The sequence below is a fragment of the Capricornis sumatraensis genome, chromosome 2 (genome assembly GCF_032405125.1).
Source record: "Capricornis sumatraensis isolate serow.1 chromosome 2, serow.2, whole genome shotgun sequence".
Taxonomy (NCBI): Eukaryota; Metazoa; Chordata; class Mammalia; order Artiodactyla; family Bovidae; genus Capricornis; species Capricornis sumatraensis.
The window spans coordinates 160,112,119-160,129,445 of NC_091070.1; the positions used below are offsets into that span (position 1 = coordinate 160,112,119).

At 44.5% G+C, this 17,327-nt stretch overlaps 1 protein-coding gene across 1 annotated transcript in view; it reads left to right on the forward strand.

Annotated features, from left to right (window-relative positions):
* LOC138073369 (uricase) overlaps positions 1–11,421 on the forward strand; it is a 33,978-nt gene extending 22,557 nt beyond the window's left edge. Inside the window, exons 5-8 of the mRNA XM_068965037.1 lie at positions 3,645–3,831; positions 5,658–5,781; positions 8,424–8,507; positions 10,460–11,421. Of these exons, the coding sequence (XP_068821138.1) occupies positions 3,645–3,831; positions 5,658–5,781; positions 8,424–8,507; positions 10,460–10,534 (470 nt within the window). The 3' untranslated portion in view covers positions 10,535–11,421. The remainder of the gene's footprint in view (positions 1–3,644; positions 3,832–5,657; positions 5,782–8,423; positions 8,508–10,459) is intronic.
* Positions 11,422–17,327: the final 5,906 nt, after the last annotated feature.

The following is a 17,327-nucleotide window of genomic DNA, read 5'->3' on the forward strand; positions in this document are numbered from 1 at the left end:
TTCTTGTCTTCTAAATTGGAATCTTTTTTAGAGTGTGTGAAGTATCATATTTTTAGTTGATGGGCCCATGAATTTGAAAGGCTCAGGTTCCTACTAGTGTTCAGTAAGCTGGGGCACCGCCAGCAGAAAAGATAAAATTAGCTCCCAGATTTCATCGAGGGTGTCTGATGTGTGCCAAGAGAATTTATTTTTCACATTCAAAGAGAATAAGTTTTGTTGTTGTTGTTCATAGAATGATGAGCATACCAGCATAGATAGTTTGCGTTCTGCCTAAACCATGGCAATAGTGAACCGTCTTGGAGAATGTAAGATGATTTATACTGCATGAAACTGAAGCCAAAATATATTAGAAAATACAACTGCTTTCTCCATTTTCAGATTCTAAGGAGAAAGTAGATCATTTCAAAGTTGCCTAGCAAACTGACACTCCCCAAAGATGAACAAATACCACCCCAGGGCCAGAGGTGGATAGGAATGGCACATCAGAAGGAGTTTTCAGAACCCAATGATCCTTTGTGAAACATGGGCACTATTTACAGGGGGTTGAAGTCAGTTAGGGCCAAATCACCTTAGTAACTTCTGCAGAGCATTTCCAGTGGGGCAGGCATTTCACTGAGCCCTTTATGTGTGCTGTGTTAGACATCTATCACCCCTAGGAAATAGTTATGATTATCATCTTCTGCAAATGAGAAAATCAAGATAGGGAAGGTTAAGTAATTCTGTCAGGGAACTACTGCTCATAAACAGGGGAGGAGAAGCATGAAGAGCACTGGAATTGAATTCAAAGGATCAGAGTCCCAAGACTGTGGACTCAGCTGTATGGAACACAGAATCTGGAAATCCTTTTACGATTGAGACAGCTGAGGGGTCCAAGTCTGGTTGGCTCACAGAGATGCTGGTGATCAAGTCCATCTATAAAGGAAAAGTGAAAATGGATAAAGTTTGCCTTTGGTTTCTCTTGCCTTCTCTTTATCCACCTTCAAGGGTTCCCACCACTTGTTCTAACCCCGCTCCTGATTGCAAATTGAAGTCCCATTTCTAGGGGATTTTTTTCCTAGGGGGATTACTATTAGAAGTAAATTATGATACCAGTTTATAAAATATTAAGGAGTCACTCCTTTAAGGGGTCTTGGTATTTCAATAGGAAATTTTTGAATGATAAAATATTTTCAAAGCACCTAGGGATCATTTCTAAAAGTCATGCTTCATTTCAAACCAATGGGGATGGTATTTTTCAACTAGAGGCTCTGTTTGAAGCCCTCAAAGCACATTGTGGAATGGTGGTGGCAACTTTCTTGTCTCTTGGAAAGTCTTCTTTTATTACAGAAATGGAAAGAGAGAATTGAAAGGAGGAGGAAGCATTCTGAGGATGGGAAATGATGCAAAAGGGGGGAAGAAAAGCACAAAATCTCATAATGGGGTGGTGAGCTCAAACTCCACCTCTGCTAGTGTCTAGCCATGTGACTAGGATGCATGCTGGCAGTCAGGACCTTCTCAGTCAGTGCTGATGCCCTCGCCTTCTACCCCTGCCATACTGTCTGAGAGCTGAGAGGAGGGGCCAGATCAGGAAGGGAAATGCTAGAGACTGATAGCGGAGAACTGTCTAGAAGAAAAACACACTAAGTTATGAGGCTAAGTTGTTAAAGTGAATCAATGGCAGTGCATTCATTCATTCATTCATTTAATGGATATTTATTGATTGCTTCTGCAGTTCTCTTGGGTCTGAGACTAGACTCACTTGGATGAACTCTACACTGCATTTTGAAATGCTGATTTTGCAGAATTGTGTCTTTATACACTTAGAATCTGATAAAGCCAACCAACTTAAGGTATTAAGTCCAGGTATTCTCTTGATCCTTCTTCAAATAAAGCTTCCAATGAGAACTTCTGAATGTTAAACAAATACCGTTTTCTGTCTTACCACATTATTCTAGAATACTCTGGCCAGAATGCTTATTTAAGCAGCACATATTTAATCAGCAGATCTACCACTAACCGTGGCCCCTGCTCTCTCTGGTAGGTATACACATGTGGTTGGGAAAATTTAAAAAATATAGCCATTGTTTACCTACTTGTGAAATTCCACAGTTCCCAAGTTAACCGCAACAGTTGAAATCACATAGGATGATGTAAACCATTGGATTATTAAGAGCTGTCTAGGATTTTAATTGATGATCATGGATTACATTCTTGTTCTTCAACCAGGGCCATGTGCAACATAGTGATACGTGATGATATACCTCCAGCTTTTGACTTAAGATTATAGGTCAAAAGGGGTAGATATTAGTCAGGACTAATTTCAAGATCTAAAATAGGTTGACCTTAGTCATCCTGCTTTGACTATGCTATTGGCAGTTTGCACTCAACTGCTCCCTGAGTATACCGGCCTCACCAGCCTGCACATACAAAATAAGGCCATGATGATGTTAATTCCTGAATTTCCCTGGTCTTGTAGTTCTCTTATTATCACACTGTTGTACCTCTCCAGCCCAACTCTCCCACCTTCTCCCAGCTGGGAGGGCTGTCTCACAGGGGCTCAGGGGGAAGTCTGCACCCACTGAGGACAGCTGCTGCCTCACAGCTCTGTCCAGCATCTGCTGAGCCAGTTACCACTGCTCCTTGGGAAGAAAGCTGCTCTCCACAGACACTGTGTCCTGGGCTTCCCAGTGTGTCAGCTGGTGCCATGTCCTCTTCAGGCTACACCAAATTGCTGGAGCTGCAGTGCGTTCCACAGGGAAAAAGAAAGACTCTGCCCCTCACTAACTCAGTACCCTGCCTGTCACCTGGGCCCTGAGCTAGGACTACCTCACATAAGCAAACAAGGTTTTCAGATTTTTGCTTCTCTCCCCACCACCTTTCCAATGCACCTCATGAGGTGATGTCAGGGACTGCCAGAGAGACATATCATCTTCAATATTTTCAACTCTACCCTCTCTCCCCCAGGTCCCCACAAACCAACTTTGCCCCCTCTCAGTCCAGTCAAAAGCTCAAAACCTTTATGGGTGTCCACGTATGCAATCTATAACTTATGGATCAGTGGTCTCATCTTCCTAGTCTCCATTTAGGCTCATTCGGGCCCATGCTTCTACCCATTCATAAAATTGTCTGGTTTTGCTCAGTTCATAAACACAGGGAACTGAGGGGTCTGATGGGGTCTGAGGGGTCTGGAGCCATTCGGCAGTACAGAGAACCCATATGAGAACCACCCCCAATTGAAGGCATCACAGTGCTGGACAGAGGGGCTGCTTTTGAGGAGTTTATGAACTCTACAGCATGACTGCCTGCTGGGGGAGATGGAGCTCAAAATGTGGAAGGTAATTTGGCCTAGAAGATACACTTGTATGTAGCTGAGAAAAGGTTCCTGTGGGCTTCAACACAGGATGGAGGTTCAGTCTCTGCCCTTCAGTTCTCTTAGGGCATGAGAAGGCAGGGAGTTGTGGAATTCAGATGGGAGAAAGGCACACCGTCTTCATCCCATGGTCTGCAGAGGGGACCATGAGACAGAACACTTGGGGAGGGATGTTGCTCTCTGTATAGACACGGTGTGCCATGTTTTACTGACCCCAGAATCCTCAGGGCTAGGCAGCAAGAAGGCACTGTTTCCTTTATGACTTCATCCCCTCTTACCTTTTGACTTAAAACAGGACCTCCAGTCATTCATTCTGGAATCAAAGACCTCAAGGTCTTGAAAACAACGCAGTCTGGATTTGAAGGATTCCTCAAGGACCAGTTCACCACCCTCCCTGAGGTGAAGGACCGGTGCTTTGCCACCCAAGTGTACTGCAAGTGGCGCTACCTCCAGGGCAGAGACGTGGACTTTGAGGCCACCTGGTATGAAGAAGTGCTAGGGTCTGGCACCGGCGCAGGCAGTGTCCACTCTCTTCTCCAGGGCCTAGGAGTCTTCAATCTGAAAAAGAAACTTGGAGGCCGTTTAGTTCAGCCTCCCCACTGTAAGAAATCCCTTCTGATGGATAACAGAAAGAACACTGGTCTTACTCTGAGTTAGTAAACCCGCACTTGAATCTTAGATGCTCTTAGCTATAACAGCCTTAAGTGGACTGCCTGATTTCTCCGATGCTCTCTTTCCTAACTGACTAAATCAGTAGTACACAAACATGATTGGGTATCAGAACCACTTGGAGGGTTTGTTACACTGTAGCTCACTGAGCCCATCCCCAGAGGTTCTGATTCTGTGGCCTGGAACGGGGCCTGAGAACCTGCATTTTCTAACAAACTCCCAGGTGTTGCCCATGCTGCTGGACCAGAGGCCACACTTCCAGAATCACTGGATCAAATGAGGATAGTGGCCTTGTCACTTCCGAGTAGATGCAGGGAGAGCTAAACCAGGCTGACCAAACTCGTCCCAGTCTGTCAAGGGCTTTCCTGATTTTAACACTGAAGGTCCCATGTCCTAGGAAACCCCTTGGTCCCAGTCAAATTGGCCACCATAGGCCAAACTCAAAACGAGATGACAGTTACAGAAGCATTTTCTAAATGATAAGTTCTTTAACATTGTAAAGGTATGACTTTTATTTTAACATCCTTGACAAGCAGTGATTAGGCCTCTGAATTCCCAGTTTGCTTTTGACCAGGTATCTCATTCCTTTGTCGAAGTTCTAATTGCTAGAAACTTCTACCCTGTGATGAGCTAGAATCTGCCTCCAGTAGCTTCCTCCCACGGGCAGAGTGTTGCTCTGCTCCTTTTATTATAGGCTAGGTTGGAGACACTTGAAGAGAGCCTCACCTCAGTCTTTTTTTTTTCCCCTCGTTTTTAAAAGTGTTACCCATGGGCAGCAGTCTGAGGTATTTATGTTGAAATGAGTATGAAATTGAGATAGTCAGGGTACTAGTTGGGCCTCCCACTGAGGAATGGGACTGAGAGTGGATCATGTAATTTTTAAGCTCATATTCCTTCCAAATTGGGGATAATAATAATAGGAACTGCCTCAGGTACATTGAGAAAATTCAATGAAGTAATCACATAAAACACTTAGCCTACAGCCTGGCATGGTAAAACCCCTGAAAAATACAACAATTCAAGCAACCAGCCAAGCCAAGCAGAACAAAGTTTAGACTATGAGGAAGTCTTCTTCATAAATTCTTCAAGCATGGAGGGAAATTTACCCTGGAATGCCCATTGAGTCCTGGTGCCAGATTATGAAGATAGCCTGGTTATGCTCAATATGTCTGTTGACTGGTGTGTGTGCATGTGTGTGTGTGTGTGTGTGTGTGTGTGTGTGTGTGTATAAGGAAATGAGAAGTTAGGTTTTTTTTTTTTTCTTTTTGGCATTATAATATATTCCCATGCTGTGCTAAGTCACTCTGTCGTGTCTGACTTTTTGCGCCCCTGTGGACTGTAGTCCACCCAGCTCCTCTCTTCATGTGATGCTCTAAGTCAGAATACTGGAGTGGGTTGCCATGCCCTCCTCCAGAGGATCGTCCCAACCCAGGGATTGAACCTGCATCTCTTAGGTCTCTTGCATTGGCTGGTGCGTTCTTTACCACTAGCGCCACCTGGGAAGTCCCTATAATCCTCTCTAAAGCCAGCAATAAAATTGTTTTGGGGGGGTTACAGAGGGGTCTGCACATCTTAGTTTCACAGTGAATTCCCAAAGACCACCCTGCGGGAGCCCTCAGTTTTCCTTTCTGTGTTCTAGGGAGGCTGTCAGGAGCATTGTCCTGGAGAAATTTGCTGGACCCTCTGACAAAGGCGAGTACTCGCCCTCAGTCCAGAAGACCCTGTATGACACCCAGGTGCTCTCCCTGAGCCAGCTTCCTCAGGTGTGTTTTGTCACTTGCCATTCTGAAGACTGAGAGAACTTTCTGTGTCTCCTGTTAGCTCTGAGAAAGAGCTGAGAGTTAAAATAAGAAAGTGGAAGACACATGAAAAATGACATCTGTTGTTGCTCAAAAGCTTGTTATAGCAAGTGAGAAAAGAGAAAAAAAAAGTGGAAAAATCTGTGCAACCTGAAAACATAGGCCACTGCTGTAGTTCTTTAGTTTTTTTGAAGATTCTAAGTCTCTTCAATCTGCTACAATTTGAGTATTATATTTAGGACACTCGAATGGCCTGAAGGAAGGGTAATTATCCCAAGGGTCTATGTTTCAGGAGAGCCAGAGAATGAAGGATAGAAGCAGAGAGATTGCATCCTTTCATCCATTTGATATTATTGAATGTTACTATGTCTCTATCAGCACATGAGAAAATCAGGGATAAATTAGACATGCTGCTGCTGCTGCTAAGTCACTTCAGTTGTGTCCGACTCTGTGCCACCTCATAGACAGCCACCAGGCTCCCCCATCCCTGGGATTCTCCAGGCAAGAACACTGGAGTGGGTTGCCATTTCCTTCTCCAATGCATGAAAGTGAGAAGTGAAAGTGAAGTTGCTCAGTCATGTCTGACTCCTGGAGACCCCATGGACTGCAGCCCACCAGGTTCCTCCGTCCATGGGATTTTCCAGGCAAGAGTACTGGAGTGGGGTGCCATTGCCTTCTCCGAAATTAGACATAGAGTCCCATAAACTCTACCCTCAATGAGGTCATCATTCAGTGAAAGAAGAAAATAAGTAAGTTAACAATTCAATAAACAACAGAATATTATGGAAATTCAGAAGACGGCACCTAACTCAAGTATATGGGAAGTGCCTGTCAGGCTCTCTGGAAGGAGAGGTATTTGAGTTGAGCCTTAAGGGACAAGTAGGGGTTTTCTGGGTTCATAGTCAAGGGTGAGGGAGGGGTAGGTATGCACAACAGGAGGCAGCATGGAACAGGCATTTATTGCTGAAGGTCTGCCCCATGTGAAGCTGCAGGAGTGAAAGCCCTACCATGTGCCTAGAGATGAGGTGGGCAGCAGGTCTGGAGGGCTTTGAGGTCTTTGTAGAGTCTATATTTTATCTGGAAAAAATCTTAGGAGCCACCGAAGGGTCTAAGCAAGGTGCCACGCTACCACCTTTGCACTCTAGAAAGACTGCTCTGAGAGATGTGTGATAGATTAAAAGGATGATGGGCCATAGACAAGGAGACCTATTGGGAGGTTGTTGCAGGAAGCTGGAAAGGAGGGCATGAACCATGGCCATGATGGGATGAAGAGGACAGTGCTATCCTTAGATCTGGGCAAGAGGGACGCCCACCATGGCCCAGAGGCCCCCTTCAGGCCATCTTCTAGCTACGCTTCTCTCTACTGGAAGAGGCACTTCAAGGCAGTGAACACTTCAGGAGCTGATGCTTCCCCTTCTAGTCCCTTCTCTGGGATGTTTGCCATCAGGCAACTTGACATGCAAGCTGGAATATCCACCCACATGAGTCCAAGAGAGAGGATAGGGTGGTCCAGGGGTTGGGGGCTGGCTCTTCCCATGCTACCAGGTCCTGGCCTGATGCTGCAAGGAGTCAGAGGATTTAAAATTTGGTCCTGGCCTTCCAGATAGTTGTGAAGGACTATCTGTTAAGTTATAGAGATAGAACATATTTCTGTCTCTGTATTTTAGCTTGATTCATAACTTTAAATCTTTAAACACCTGGTATGAGCGTGTGCTAAGTCACTTCAGTTGTGTCCAACTCTTTACAACCTTACGGACCATAGCCCACCAGGCTCCTCTGTCCATGGGATTCTCCAGGCAAGAATACTGGAGTGTGTTGTCATTTCCTCCTCCAAGGGATCTTCCCGACCTAGGGATTGAACCCACGTCTCCTTCATCTCCCGCATTGGCAGGTGGGTTCTTTACCACTAGCGCCACCTGCTGCTGCTGCTAAGTCGCTTCAGTCGTCTCCGACTGTGCGACCGCATAGACGACAGCCCACCAGGCTCCCCTGTCCCTGGGATTCTCCAGGCAAGAACACTGGAGTGGGTTGCCATTTCCTTCTCCAATGCATGAAAGTGAAAAGGGAAAGTGAAGTCACTGAGTCATGTCCAACTCTCAGCGACCCCATGGACTGCAGCCCACCAGGCTCCTCCATCCATGAGATTTTCCAGGCAAGAGTACTGGAGTGGGGTGCCATTGCCTTCTCCGACTAGCGCCACCTAGGAAGTGCAAAACATCTGATGTGGGGACCTCCAGATGCTCTCACTCCAGGGCCTGCAAATGTTGAGGACAGGCCTGGAGAGGAGGGTATGGACTGAGCAGGAACTGAGGAGGTTGACGGGCCAGCATCTGGAGGCCAGCTGGATGCTGAATATCTCCCAGGTGTCTGACCCCAGGAGATTTTACTTTTCTGAGAAATGGATTTCATACACAGAGGGAGGAATGAGTCCATCATTTAATAATAGTACTAGTGAGAGAACAGCATCGAGCAGTAGAGGAACACCAGAGGGTGTCCCGGAGACAAATGTGGAATCTGAGTAATGAGCTATTTGGAGGCTGGGGGCGAGTAGTGATAGAGACAGATTCCCAGTTTTCCGACGTGATACATATTATTGTGGATTCCAGATAGAAGATATGGAAATCAGTCTGCCGAACATTCACTACTTTAACATAGACATGTCCAAAATGGGACTGATCAACAAGGAAGAGGTAAGAGAACTTTTAAAATATTTAAAGCACATTTCCCCTGCCTTGCCCACTTTTTAACCCTCTTTGTAAACTTGGGGTGGTACAACTGCCACAACTTTTAATAGCTGTTGCTGTTGGGATATTTATAGTTGCAACTGTTTAGAGCCCACTTAAGACTCTGGCCTTTCAATATCTGAGGCTGGGATGCCCTAGAAGTGGATGAATGCTTATAGAGGAGGCTAGAAAGTTGCAGAGAGTAAAAGACAAAGAAAGAACAGAGTGTGCCCAAAGAAGCAGCTCTGAAATCCACTTCTCCAAAAGGTGCCACAGAAGGTCACAGCTTCATTATTTTTCCATCACAAGGCAATGAGAAGAAAGGAAGAAGATTATCTTTTTATTTTCTTCTATCATCCCTAACTTTTAGATAGTCAGTTTGAATAGCAGGCGATAAACACACACAAAATGAAAGATATTTGTGTTTCTAATTGCAATTACAGCAGGCAAGACGAGGAAGTTCAGTTTTCGAAAGGAAACCAGGCCTTAGAAAAAGCACTTAACCATGACTTGCTTTTAGCCATGGCAGAAGGTTCAGCCAAATTAGTGTGTCTCACTAGCCAGCCTGAAGTCCCAACAGATAGGCTTGCTCAGTCCTGGGAGATCAGAACTGTCCCTCCCGACTTGGATCACTCTCAGATTGGCAGGACTTCTCTGATCCATCTTCCCATGGGCTTCCAGTGTGCTAAAAAAAGCACACCATTCTGTTGGCTGCTTCTAGTGTGTTGGGGAAGTGAGATAGGAAGGGACCCTCTATTACCATGGCTGCACAGTCAGAGAATCATCTCCTTTGATGGAAAAAGGTCAGTGAAGGGTGTCCAGAAGGTCCTACCTTCCGGGCCTGCTGCCCCAGGAGCCTTATCAGTCACAGCCGTCTGGCCAGGTACCCTGTTTCTGTTCTGTATGTTACGCTCCATCACCCTCTGTACTGCGACAGCTATGAGGGAGGCTGGGGAGTAGCGCTGGGTAAGTAAGGTCATGCTGAGGTGCCTGGTATGGCTGGAATAGGGCTCCGAGTTGCAGAGGAGGACAGTCCCTGTCCATTCAGCTGGAAGGAGAGGCAGCACTGTTTACTTCAGAGGATGGAGGAGATGTAGATTCCCAGAATGCCACTGTTAATTTGGATGTAAACACTTTTCTGACAGCTTACTTTCTAAAGGGAAGAAAAGGGACATGTTCAGCAAAGATGAAACCAATGGGCCCCAAACAGAGAAAGGTTCAGGCTCATGGGTGGAGCAGTGCTTAGCTCAGGAACCCCAACCTAAGGAGGAGGGTCTCCCAAGTCTCCTGATACCCCAGGCCTGCAGTGATCCTAGCTCGATGGTATTCTGGTAGACTGAGGCCACTGTGTCTATTGCTCTAAGAAGTCAGACTCAAAACTTCCCCTGAAGACCTGCAGGCAGGAAGGCCTGAGATCCTCTGGGTCAGGCTCTGTGTAAAGGCACCCAGGGGGGTGAACAAACTGTCCCTCTGTGTTTGCACCTTGAGGATGGCTGGTCACTCTTGGGCCCTTACTCAGCAAGTGCCTACAAAGTGAGGGCAACATACGAGAAGCAGGGAGTCAGGACACAAAGAAAACAGCAGAGAAGTGACTAATGACAGAGTGCAGGACAGAAGAACTGCAAATGCAAAGCTGCCTGGAGCCAGTTAGCATCGGGCTAAGAGTCCTGAGGACCTCAAATGTTCCTGAGGGCATGACAGTATTGTAGCTTTGGATAATGATTGATGTTCAAAGTGAGTCATCAAGCGAAGGCCAAATTGTGTTCACTACACTCTGTTTAAAAAGCGGGGATATGTAATGTATCTGAGAAACATTTATATACTGATAAGTAAAAATTTTTGAAAAACTCTTTAATTTTCTGGAAAATCACCTCATCTCTCTTCAGTGTCTCTGAAGTTGTCGTGTGGTTTTTCTACAGGTCTTGTTACCATTAGACAATCCATATGGCAGAATTACTGGTACAGTCAAGAGGAAGCTGACTTCAAGGCTGTGACACTGTGGCCACCAGTGGGAGTCCATGCTCCATTGAGGCATTCCTTAAGCCACTTGTGATGCTGGAAATCGTAATGCATAGCCATGCAAATTTTCAAGCTAGTATGTTGATTTATAGTGTTCATTTTCCTCCTATATGAAAGAATTCTTCTATATCTAGCTCAGCAAAGTGTTTTGGGATTAGTAATTAAAACATGTTTTGTGGATACAGTTTACTTCACAAATGCTGAGTAGTGTTAGAATAATCATAAATCAGTATTTCTTTGTAGTGGTCTTGGACCTTCCTATCTTAGAGGAGCTTTAGAATACATTCAATAGGAAGATAATCATGAATCAATGGAGGTGTGATAACAGTTAATCTTGTGAACAAATTTAAGAAGCCAGCATTGCTTTCATCCTACTGATGCTAAAACTTCCGCCTTGGCAATGCAGAAAATGTAATGATAAAGTAATATTTTGAAAAATATCACCATTGCGACTTCAATTAGACTGAATACTTGAGTTCTTAAATATGCTCTAGCATATGTACTATTGGGAGTTTATTTCTACTCTAAAAGTACTTTTGAAATTTTAATGTATTGGTTTTATGATTTTTACAGCCCTTAAAGAATGTTTAGTACACATTGAGGCATTGAAAAAAAGTATAAATTGTTTTTCTTTGAATAATGCATCACTTTAGCACAAAGAGTCACATTTAATAAATGGTAAGTCATTACCCAGGTGGTTGAATATACATATAGAAAGAAGACTAAAGACTATATGTATGAATGTATCAGCGGTGGTGATTCCTGGATGGTGGGGATATGAGGGATTTTTATATTTTGTCTAATGATTTTCTGAATCTTCCAGATATGATCATTTATTACTTTTATAATCAGAGAAATAAATATAATTGATTATTTAAAGATATATGCCTATTTGAATGGTGGTTATCTTTACATCAGTAAACTAACACTAAGTGAAAGTGAAGTGAAAGTGAAGTCACTGAGTCGTGTCTGACTCTTTGCAACCCCGTGGACTGTAGCCCACCAGGCTCCTCCATCCATGGGATTCTCCAGGCAAGAATACTGGAGTGGGTTGCCGCTTGTTGTACATATACCATAAAACTTCATAAACTGGAATTTTAGAAACCCATGACTAAAAGTTGTTTACATGAACATCCTAGATAACCTTCCTCCATTAAAAAATTGTCATCCTGCTTATTTAACTTATAGGCAGAGTATATCATATGAAATGCAGGTATATTATCACCCTGCTTATTTAACTTACATACAGAGTAGTACATCATACGAAATACCAGGCTGGATGAAGCACAAGCTGGAATAAAGATTGCCAGGAGAAATATCAATAAACTCAGATATGCAGATGACACCACCCTAATGGCAAAAAGTGAAAAGGAATTAAAGAGCCTTTTGATGAAGGTGAAAGAGTAGAGTGAAAAAGCTGACTTAAAACTCAACATTTAGGAAACTAAGATCATGGCATCTACTCCCATCACTTCATGGCAAACAGATGCCGAAACAATGGAAACAGTGACAGACTTTATTTTCTTGGGCTCTAAAATCACTGTGGATGGTGACTGCAGCCATGAAATTAAAAGATACTTGCTCCTTAGAAGAAAAGCTATGACAAAACTAGACAGCATATTAAAAAGCAGAGACCTTACTTGGCCAACAAAGGTCCATCTAGTCAAAGCTATGGTTTTTCCAGTAGTTATTTGTGGATGTGAGAGCTGGACCATAAAGAAAGCTGGGCGCCGAACAATTGATGCCTTCAGACTGTGGTGCTAAAGAAGACTCTTGAGAGTCCCTTGGACAGCAAGGAGTTCAAACAAGTCAATCCTAAAGGAAATCAACCCTGAATATTCATTGGAAAAACTGATGCTGAAGCTGAAGCTACAATACTTTGATCACCTGATGTGAAGAGCTGATTCACTGGAAGAGACCTGGATGCTGAGAAAGATTGAAGGCAGGAGGAGAAGGGGATGATAGGGAATGAGATGGTTGGATGACATCACCAACTCAATGGACAAGAGTTTGAGCAATCTCCAGGAAATGGTGAAGGACAGGGAAGCCTGGTGTGCTGCAGTCAATGGGGTCACAAAGAGGTGGACATAACTGAGCAACTGAACAACAATGATTAAAGATCTCCATTTATTTAAATTTTTTGTCTCCCTTTTTATAAATACATACCCATGAGTACTTAGTATTATTTGACAATTCTGCATTCAGTTTTATAATACTATTACTTAAGGTGCCATGTTTGATTGCACAATCTTGTTTAAATCCTGACTCCGTCTCTTACTAGCTCTGTGACAAGTTTCCTCATCTGTAAAATGGAGGTGAACATATAGAACCTACCTCATAGGTTTTTTTGAGGATTAAATGAATTAATGTCTGTAAAGAACTATGGTAGTAAGGGGGCTTCCGAGGTGGTGGAGTGGTAAAGAGTCCCCCTGCCAAAGCAGGAGACGCAAGAGACAAGGCTTTGATTCCTGAGGCAGGAAGATCCCCTGGAGGAAGAAATGGCAACCCACTCCAGTATTCTTGCCTGGAAAATTTCATGGACAGAGGAACCTGCCGGGCTACAGTCTATGAGACCGCAGTTGGACACATCTGAGCAACTGAGCATGTGGTAGGTTTTACACCTGACATGTAAATTTCTGTATGTGTTTGTTAAATGAAAACTTCTGCCTTCTTTTCATTTGTTTTTAGACCTACATGGAAAGTTACCATTGGACTTTGTGGGTGAGATGAGAGATGGGAGGTCTGAGAGCAGCAAACTCTAGAGGGTACTGCAGGCCATTCTCAAGCTGCTGCTGCTTAATGCAGAACATGAGATAAGATGGATGAAGTACCTTGATATAGAAAGTTTTGTGCTGTATTGATTACTCTTGTTACAAAATGTGCTTTGACATCATGTAACTTGCATGGACAAGTGGCTAGTACATTTTATTCCTCTGCTGATTTGATAATTCTGTGCAAAGAGGAATTTAGATTCTAACATGATTTTTCCTTAAAAAAAGAAAAGAAAAGAAAAAAAGCTTAATTAGTCCCATTTTACTCAATGGTCATATAAATCTTGGAAATACTATATCTGTTTCAGAGAAGAACAGAATTCTTAGAAATTGTAGTTTACTTTATACATATATGCATTTATTATAATGAATTGAAAAAGAACTATTGGAGGTTATATCCCAGGTATGTGGCGGGAAAGTCTGTAGTCTGTGAAAATTTCAAGGAACAATTTCCTGTTTTGTGTGGTCAAGCCATTCAAGATGGCTGTTCTCTTGTTCTCTGTGCAGCTTCTGCTCAACCACGTGACTGCCTCACTCACGTGACTATCCAGTCCTCTGAATCAGAGGGCTTAATCAGCAGCTGCCTATGTGCTTGTCCCCTGCCCCAGCTGCTGCTTTCCCTGGTAACTGATGAGCCAACTTGATGTCAATCCCCCCTATAAAGGGTAGCCTCCTTCCCTAAATAGTGAAGACTGCAGCCATGTCCTGCCTGTTATTTGCCAGACATGGCAGAATGTTGCTCCAGGATCCTTTGTTTTCTATGTATAAGACATCAAACCACTGATGTCTCTGGCGCTGTCTCTGGGCTCTATCTTCGGTCTTGAGCCTGGGCAACTACAAGGCTTGCAGGCCTGTGGATGCAGCCCAACAATTGGCAAGCCAGCCAAGAGGCCAAGGAAACTCCCATGAGTGCTGTGATATCAGGAAATAAGGACAGGAAGTGAAAAGCTGTGCGGGTAACCCTGAGGTGACTAGCATGTGGGCCTGTGGCAGTTGACCACCATGAGACCTGTCTTCCTCTTCCATTATATTGATGATACTCCATAAATTTCAGTCTCTTTCCAGTTAAAAAGTAGCCCTGTGCTCATGGCTTATCTGACTGCATGGGGTGGCTGGTGAATACAGACAAAATCCCAGGACTTAGATTATCTATCAAACACTTGGGTGTTACCTGGTCAGGTAAAATAAGCATACTCCCAACCTACCATCCTTAAAAAATAAGCCATTGACACAGGTTTTAAGGATATTAACTCAGGGACAGGTTTGAGAATTGGATGTGGCCAGTTACCTTGAAGGGTTTGTTTGGGGCCTGTGGCAATGACAAAATAATAGAGCGCCCTTGGACTCCTGGCCCCAGCTCTGAAGGATGCAGTGTGATGCAACAGCAATGATCTGTGGCCTACAGTGCCTTACAACAGGTGGAAGACATTGCAGCAGGCACCTGAGTCATCAGGCCACAAGAAGAATGACTGTTCAGAGTCTAGACAGCTGTGCACACCTGACACACAGGGCCCCCCTTGGTACTGATGGTGAGCAAGGATCCCACTTTGCCACCCATGAAGTTCATTCGTGGGCTGGGCTGATAAGAAGTCATACACTGGTGTTTCCACCTGCCTCACCACCCCACCACTGCCAGACTAATGGGAAGAATGAAGGGGCTACTTCAACAATAGTTGAGGTTGCCAACACATGGATACACCCAGGAACAACTGTCCCAGTGCCTGTGCTGTGTTAACCCAGAGGCAACCAGCCCATACCATTTGAGTTCAACTGCTGACCACCACAGGACCACTGCCAACTATGGGTCAGGACAACAAATCACTTTTACCCTGACCACAGGGTCTATGCTGAGGGGAACTGGCAGGTAAGTCCCCGGTGCTTTGGTTTTGCTGCATCATGGGAATAGGATTAAAAAAGGATGTACAGGTTTCATTTGTCTTCTACCTGGCCCCACTTAAGACTCCTAAGGACTAATCTGGGCCTCTGCTGGAGACAAGCACCATTGTATTGGGTTGGCCAAAGAGTTCATTTGGGTTTTTCTGTAAGATGCTATGGAAAAGCCTGAAGTATTTTAGGCCAACCCAATATTAAGCCTGTGGTCTGTTGTTAGGCCATCTCTCCTGGATTTGGCCTTGGCTGTGGGCACTGAGGGTGGACAGGTGGGATGGTGCTGCTGGCCAGGACAAAGCCCACGGGCAGGAGTGGTATGACCTAGTGTTTGTTAAACATCTCACATTTCATCCCTAGTCTGACCAGAGGGAATCTGTGCACAGCGGTGGCCACACTTTAAATGAGTCTGATTGCTGGGTCGACAGTGAGATGCTCTTGTTGCTCTCTGGACTTGTGTAGAAAACTGACATAAATGCCTGGCTTACTTTTGATACTCTTTAGCCACTTGGGTCTGTACTGCATTTGTGGTATCTGGGTTGCAGTGTACTCTACACACCTTACTTCAGGGATATCTCAGAAGAGGGGTGAACCAACATGGCAAGGGACATGCAGGGTACAGATGAGTGGAGTGCATGATTAGGCCATTCAAGATGGCTGTTTTCTTGTTCTCTGTTCATCCCCTGCTTGACCAGTCCCTGCTTCACTCATCATTGTCCAATCCTCTGAATCATAGGGCTTAATTAGTAACTGCCTACATGCTTGCCCCCTGCCCCAGCTGCTGGTTTCCCTGGTAACTGATGAGCTAGCCTGACATCAATACTCCCTATAAATGATAGACTCTTGCTGCCAAGTAATAAAGATTGCCAGGTCCTTCCTACCTGCCATCTGTCAGCCTGGGTGCGGCTCCAGGACCTTTGTTTTGGATGTGCTTATTCCCAATAAGTGAAGTCGCTCAGTCGTGTCTGACTTTGCAACCTCATGGACTGTAACCCTCCAGGTTCCTCCATCCATGGGATTTTCCAGGCAAGAGTATTGGAGTGGGTTGCCATTTCATTCTCCAGGGGATCTTTCTGACTCAGGGATTAAACCCAGGTCTCCTGCATTGTAGGCAGATGCCTTACTGTCTGAGCCACCAGGCTGTGCAGCGCAGGAGTGGCTGAGAGGAGATACCCTGCATCCAAGGTAAGGAACAGCCATGAAGAGATACCCAAGTAAGACGATAGGTGCTGAGAGAGGGCATCAGAGAGCAGACAGACTGAAACCACAATCATAGACAACTAGCCAGTCTGATCACATGGACCACAGCCTTGTCTAACTCAGTGAAACTAAGCCACACCATGTGGGGCCACCCACGACAGACAGGTCATGGTGGAGAGGTCTGACAGAATGTGGTCCACTGGAGAAGGGAATGGCAAACCACTTCAATATTCTTGCTTTGAGAACCCCTTGAACAGTATGAAAAGGCAAAAAGATAGGACACTGAAAGATGAACTCCCCAGGTCAGTAGGTGCCCAATATGCTACTGAAGATAGTGGAGAAATAACTTCAGAAACAATGAAGCTATGGAGCCACAGCAAAAACAACACCCAGTTGTGGATGGGTGATAGAAACAAGGTCCAATGCTGTAAAGAGCAATACTGCATAGGAACCTGGAATGTTAGGTCCATGAATCAAGGCAAATTGGAAGTGGTCAAACAGGAGATGGCAAGGTGAGCATTGACATTCTAGGAATCAGCAAACTAAGATGGACTGGAATGGGTGAATTTAACTCAGATGACCATTGTATCTACTACTGTGGGCAGGAATCCTTAGAAGAAATGGAGCAGCCATCATTGTCAACAAAAGATTCCAAAACACAGTACTTGGATGTAATCTCAAAATGACACAATGATCTCCGTTCATTTCCAAGGCAAGCCATTCAGTATCATGGTAATCCAAGTTTATGCCCCAACAAGTAATGCTAAAGAAGCTGAAGTTGAACGGGTCTATGAAGACCTACAAGACCTTTTAGAACTAATACCCAACAAATATGTCCTTTTCATTATAGGCGACTGGAATGCAAAAGTAGGAAATCAAGAAACACCTGGAGTAACAGGCAAATTTGGCC